At 47.0% G+C, this 6,795-nt stretch overlaps 1 protein-coding gene across 2 annotated transcripts; it reads left to right on the top strand.

Annotated features, from left to right (window-relative positions):
* The first annotated feature begins 267 nt into the window (after positions 1–267).
* LG16H1orf50 (linkage group 16 C1orf50 homolog) lies at positions 268–6,795 on the top strand. Of its 2 annotated transcripts, none has more exons than XM_048519578.1 (5): positions 268–471; positions 1,577–1,663; positions 2,579–2,710; positions 5,126–5,325; positions 6,588–6,795. In XM_048519578.1, the coding sequence occupies exons 1-4, from the start codon at positions 289–291 to the stop codon at positions 5,309–5,311; spliced, it is 588 nt and encodes a 195-aa protein (XP_048375535.1). In that variant the 5' UTR covers positions 268–288; the 3' UTR covers positions 5,312–5,325; positions 6,588–6,795. The 2 variants fall into 2 exon arrangements, with proteins under 2 accessions (XP_048375535.1, XP_048375534.1); XM_048519577.1 differs by having other exon boundaries at positions 5,874–6,795.

Raw genomic sequence — 6,795 nt, 5'->3', positions numbered from 1 at the left:
GCAAAGAGCAGATCGGTAGGCGGCCAAAAGTTCCGCCCCTACACGAAAGCCACGCCTCCTCGTCTTTCTCATTGGTGTGTTGTTAGTCGTAGGCGCTCCGCCTTTTTCCTCAAACCGCGCCCCTTCGCCGATCCTGCTGTTGGTCAACCATGAGAGCGTTTAGAAACCACGCCCCCGGCCCTCTCCTCTCACCCGGTTCTAAGCTCCGCCCACCACATGGGTGGTTTTGTGACGTCAGACAACAGCATCCAATCCCTCACTGTGGGCGGAGAGGAGGTCCACTTCGGAATGGCGGTCAATGGGGAGGCAAAGGGTGACGTCGGCGCGGTCAGCGGAGCTTCTTCATCGGCTCCGTCTCCGCAGGGCTCGTCGCTGGTTGAACGTGACAGCGCCGGGGGTTTCCAGCTGACGTCCATCGCGCGGAAGGCGGACCCCTCGGACCTGGTGGCTCTGGCTGAGGAAGTGCAGAAGGTGGGGCTCCTCTGGGCGTGTACAGAGTGCCCTAGGGCTTCCAGCTCCTGAATATCCGCAGAATGCCCCTTTTTGCCCTTGTATCGTTCATCACACACGGAGTGACCCCTTTGCCCCGTAGCTCTGAGCATGTGCAGAGCGTCCCTGTCTATCCCACTGTTAGGCATGGGTACTGAGTATTCCATGCTTTGAGGATGTGCGCAGGACCTCGGTTTCCTGATGACTTAAACAGACAACATTGAACAGACAACATTGAACGTGCAATGTGCCTCTTCCTTCTGTGACCTAAAGCATGTGCAGAGTGTAACCCCACTTTGCTAACCACGTGTAGGGTAATTGCAACTTGGCTGGAAGGGATATGCACCCTGTTGTTTTCCCCCACCCCAAAATAAGCCAAATACGAACTTAGTTTTGATAGCTGGGTGAAAAATATACCTGCACCTTTTTTCTGTGCTATTGGACACTCCCCTCCCCAGTAGTGTGACGATTCCTATATTTATTTATTTATTTATTTATTTGTTTGTTTATACTTTCCAATTATATCCCGCCAAACTCCAGAAGGACTCGAGATGGCTTTACATGATGTAATATATAATGAAACACAGTAAAACAGTACAAGATTTACAAAATTATATACAGGTGTGGCATGCTGTGACAGAAGATGAACCTGCTTTAGTCAGGATTTCAGCTTTCCTTGAGTTCAGTGGGGCGTATGCTTCCTCTCTAATCTTAAAACGGGGAGAGATGGCACTTATACCATTCTCAACAGATTTCCCCTATACAAAAGGCTTATGGTAAAATTGGTACCTTGCATAAATATGAATTTCCATTTCTGATAATCTCAGGTGTTTCCAATACTTTTATACCGGTTCATTTGAAAGGTATTGTCAGATTTCAGAAATGCATCTAATAGATGCAGTTGGGAATTAAAGGCAGGCAAAAACCTCTCTTGGGAAGCTACACCAGACACACATTGACGGCCGATGTAAGAACTGGGCCAATGCAGTGCAGTGTTTTAGTAGGTTAGAGTGTTAATCTTGCTTTCTCTGTGGAGGTAACCGGCTGGAAGTCCCTCTTAAGGCTTTAATTCCTTTCTTCCCCGCAGGCGGATGATTTTGTCCGAGCGAATGCCTGCAACAGATTGACGGTCATAGCAGAACAAATCCGCTACCTGCAGGAACAAGCCCGGAAGGTAATGAGAAATCCATTGTGAGGGAGGCCTGTGAAAGTAAGCGATTATCCAAGGACATTTGCTCCCGCAGAGATGTCTGTGCAACCCCCCCCCCCCCGCCTGGTTTGCCAAAATGGAACGCAGCAGCTGGCAGATAATTGGGGGGGGGGGGCGATATCAGGGTAGCCCAACCTTCCTGGTTATTTCTGTGGCCTTGAAATGCAGCTTGGGTGAAAGATTGTATCACTTATGTGTCCTGCTGACTGGTTTTTAGAGAATGCTGGTAGATGCGTTCTTGCAAACAGTTTAAGAAATACTTAAACAAAAAATATTACTTCATTAGCACTATGCGATACATATCGTTGTGAATCAATTTTACATCTACATGTAGAACTTATTTCTTAGATGTACAATCTAATATTTCACTTCTTTGGTAAATTACGTTATATTACCTTTTGAATGGTTCTTAATTTTTTACTTTACATTCTGCTTCGCGCAAAATTGTCTTATAAAACATTTCTCTCTTGAAACTTTCTCCTTCGTTTTTTGCTTTAATTTTCTCATTATCTTCCAGCCGTGTCTGGAGAAAGCATTCAGTTTTTTTTCCTGAAACTCCAATATTGGTCTGTTAGGTATATTAGAAGTTAGTTTTGCCGTGACAGCATAGTCAGCTCATTTATTTATTCTTCCCTCCAATTAAATGTGACATTTGCTTTCCATTCTGCTGCATATATTAAACTTGCCACTGTCACCATATATTTGAATAATTCATGATCTTTTTTCGGCATATTGCACAGTAATTTATTTAATAACGTGTTTTGGGGGTCCATCACAATCTTGCATTTCATCGTAAATCTTTATCCAGTGATTTTTTACTTTCTTACATGATGTGCTGTGATTGTGGCTGGAACGTAAATTCTTCTATTTGCCTTTTAGGTTTTACAGGAGGCAGTCAAAGACACGGACTTGCACCACGTTTCCTGCAACTTTGTGAAGAGGCCTGGAAACGTTTACTACCTGTATCGACGGGCAAGTGGGCAGAGATATTTCTCCATCTTATCGCCTAAGGTAGCCAGCTGGGCTTTCTCCTGAATGAGAGTCAAACTGAAAGAGTGGGAGTGCATTGGAGGCCAGATTATACTGCTAATATGCAGGTGGTCTGAGCTGGGTTAGAACAAAGATCTCTCTACTCCAGCATCACACTGGCTGACAAGATGCCCCAGAGCCCTATTTCTCAGTTACCCAAATGTGCTACATGGCTGTTATATATAGGCATGACTCCTTCTGCTATGATGGCACATGTCTTCTGTTGCTCAGGCGCAACATTATCACAATTCTTCAAAGGGGGTGGGTGCCCCATTTTAAAAACGGAGGTGTGGATTTTACGTTGAGCAGGTGGAATTTCCGCCAGCCGATGGAACCCGCTTGCAGCTCAGGCCCCTTCTGCACATGCAGAATTATGCACATTCAGTGCACTTTGCAGCTGGATTTTATTGTGTGGAATAGCAAAATCCACTTGCAAACAATTGTGAAAGTGGATTGAAAGTGCATTATTCTGCATGTGCGAAAGGGGCCTTAGATGGCTCTTCTATTGGAGGAAGGCTGCTTAGGGTGGAAGAAGGCTTCAAACTATGCCTTGTGGTAGAAGAGAAGGCTCTCTCACTGGTAATTGGCCACTGATTCACAAAGGCAGCTTCCAGTCTGAGAAAGAACAGGAAGTGACGGACTAGAGAACAGGAAGTAATAGATTAGTCTGCAAAACAAAGGGGAATTGGGCAGGAGAAACGATGGGGAAACTTTGCTGGACTTGACTTTTTCTGAGGAGGTCACAGTATTCATGGTATGTAGGCTGAAATTGATTAGTGGCAAGCCCATTCAGAGCGTTTCCCCACTTACCTGCTGCTGCGCGCTACTCTCCCCAAGTAGCACGGGGTCCGCCGGCACTCCCCATTACAGGGGCGGTGACAACGCGGCTGCCCCAACGCTGTCGCGCCCCCTCAGCGCGCGACATTCCTGGCGCCTTTTGAAATGGCACCTTTTGATGACCTCTGCGTGGGGAAGCCCGGGCGCGCGTCAGAAATGACGCGCACTGGGAGTAGTGTGCAGCAACCACTCACCCAGGTAAGTGGGGAAACGACCTTAGCGTGCCAGCAGTAATACAGACTGAGACAGGAAATCATTTTTCCGGATTTTATTATGCATTTTATTTATATTTATGCCCCACCCTTTCCTGACAGAGCTGAGCTCAGACTGGTTTACAACAATAAATAAATATACAAATGTAGAATTAAAACACATAATTTAAAAGCATAATTCCTAATCTAGTAATACAAGACGGCGTGCTTTGCTACGCGGCCACGTCATATAGGTTTCACATCTTTGGTTGCAAGTCTGAACTGGAGTGTTTGGGATTTTTATTTTTAAGCCGTATCCAGATAACATTGTCTCTAATGGCCCACCTTCCCCATTTTCACGATTGCCACAATCTTTCCTGTCAAGAAAGACTACAGTCAGCATGCTGTGTTGACATTTTTGAAGCTCCTGCCTATATTGATGTCATTTCCCTTCCCCGAGTCCCCCTGGGTCCAACATATACCCCCCTTGCCACCACTAGAGGACTTAAAAAAATTGGTAATTAAAATATTGTGATATCCTTAAGATACAGGCAACAGGTCAATTACAACTTGAAATTGATAGCTTGACATATCTCTGTAGCTGTCACAGATTTTTGTAAAAAAAAACTTGTAAAAGTTCTCCATTGGTCTGTGTGTGTGTGTGTACAGAGGTGACAACGCACAACTGACTTATGGTGATCCTGTAGCATTTTCAAGACAAGAGATGTTTGGAGGGCTTTGCCATTTCCTGCCTTCGCATCATGACCCTTGGAGGCTGCCCATCCAAATACTAACCAGGGCTGACCCTGCTTACCTTCTGAGATCTGACAAGATCAGGCTAGCCAGGGCCATTGTCCGGTTCAGAGATCATTATTGGGATGGGATGAAGAAGAAGAGTTTGGATTTATACCCCACCTTTCTCTCCTGTAAGGAGTCTCAAGGTGCCTTACAAGCCCCTTTCCCATCCTCTCCCCACAGCAGACGCCTGGTGAGGTAGGTGGGGCTGAGAGAGTTCTGGGAGAACTGGGTGGATTCAGCCTCCCAAAGCTCTCTCACCCAGCAGGAACGGGCGAAGCGCGGAAACACACCTTGGTTCACTCAGGGGATAAGCCTCCTCGGCCAATTCAGGGTGGAGGAGTGGGGAATCAAACCCAGTTCTCCAGATTAGAATACACCTGCTCTTAACCACTATACCACGCCAGTCTACACTCTGCTGGGATGGTGGAACAGCAGCCACTGGGGGCTGGGAGAATAAAAAACTCTTTCACTGCTGCATCTGCCTTCCTGGAAGGAATGTGGGAAACAAGTTACCTTGGAAATGCTGACTGTGTTTTGATGCAAGCTGGTCTTTTCTCCCCCTCCTGCACAGGAATGGGGCCCCAGCTGCCCCAGCGAGTTCCTCGGGGCTTTCAAACTGCAGCCCGACCTGTCCTGGACCCCTGCGGGGGACATCGAGAAGCGAGATGCTGAGCTGAACGTCCTGGAGAAGCTGCTGAGTCACCAGTCCTCTCTCCCGCCGTGCAGCGAGCCGAATTTCCAGGGCCTGACCGCGTGAAGCCTCTTTGGCAGGTGACCCAAACTGAGGCAGCTGGGGGGAGGGGCCCGCGCTTCATTCGTGGTCTTGAAAAAAAAAGGGTCCCGTCGGAGCACGGTGGTGCCAGGACCACCATGGCAGCAACTTCAGTGAATGTTTGTTTCAGGCTGCTGTCTGGAAGCTTCAATCTGGGTGTTTTTCCCCAGCATGGTGTAGTGGTTAAGACCAGGTGCACTCTAATCTGGAGAACTGGGTTTGATTTCCCGCTCTGCCACTTGAGCTTTGGAGGCTTATCTGATTAACCATATTAGTTTGTGCACTCCAGCACATGCCAGCTGGGTGACCTTGGGCTAGTCACCGCTTTTTGGAGCTCTCTCAGCCCTACCCACCTCACAGGGTGTTTGTTGTGGGGAGGGGGGGGGGGAAAGGAGATTGTAAGTCCCTTTGAGTCTCATCACAGGAGAGAAAGGGGGGTATTAATCCAAACTCCTCCTTATTATTGATCTCTAAACAAGAACAAACCGCTGCTTTCGTGAAGCCCAGGGTTGGTCTTTTTGTTCATGTTTCTGGAATTTTTTTGCAGACCCTGGGCGGGATCCACCTAGAAAGAGGCATCCGAAGTCAATGGAGATGCTTGCTAGACAGCAGCCCAAGATACGTGTTCTGTTGCCAAATCTGCAGTGACCGGGAATTTTTCTCTGCCTGCTTCTTTGTGTTGACCTTGTTTTAATCTTGCCTTTCCTCCAAGAACCACAGGGAGGCACCCATGGGTTCTCCATTTTGCCATTACAACGAACCTGTAAGGTGCAGTAGGCTGGAAGAGGGAGGGAACGAAGTATAGACCATGCTGGCACTCATGGTAGTTTTATGGAATCATAGAGTTGGAAGAGACCCCAAGGGCCATCAAGTCCAACGCCCTGCAATGCAGGAACACACAATCAAAGCACTTAGTATTTGAATATAATAGTGAAGTAACTGTGCACTTGAGTTGTGATAGCAGAACAGGGGAAAAATCAGAATGATGCTTGCAAACCTGTCTAAGGCTTAGAACACTTTCTAAGGCTAAGAACACTGGGAGTAAGCCCCATTGACTGAAATAGGACTTACTTCTGAGTGTACCTTAGAATTGCTTAGAATTGCTTAGAATTGCTCCCTAAGGCAACACAACAGCGTAGAAAAGACTTTACCCATAAGAACAGTCCCCTCTTGGGTTGACCCATTTCCCTGCAGCTTTGACCCATTTGGGTTGACCCATTTCACTGCAGAAATGCCCTCCTGAGCAATCTTGTTTTTGCAGGTTTTTGTGAAATGCCTCTCCAAGCTCCTTGGAGGAAGGGTGAGATAAAAACGTAGTAGATCGAGATCAAATCCCTGAGTCACTCAAAGGGATTACTTTTCATCGTATTAAATGCTGCGTCTGATGCTGGTTGCTTCTGCAAATCCACAATGAAACAGGTTCTGCTGTGTATTACATCCTGATGGAATAAAAGTGAATGTCACGGGTA

Source organism: Sphaerodactylus townsendi, linkage group LG16 (assembly GCF_021028975.2).
Source record: "Sphaerodactylus townsendi isolate TG3544 linkage group LG16, MPM_Stown_v2.3, whole genome shotgun sequence".
NCBI lineage: Eukaryota > Metazoa > Chordata > Lepidosauria > Squamata > Sphaerodactylidae > Sphaerodactylus > Sphaerodactylus townsendi.
Note: the sequence above shows the minus strand (reverse complement) of the source record. Positions and strands in the feature narration are given on the sequence as shown.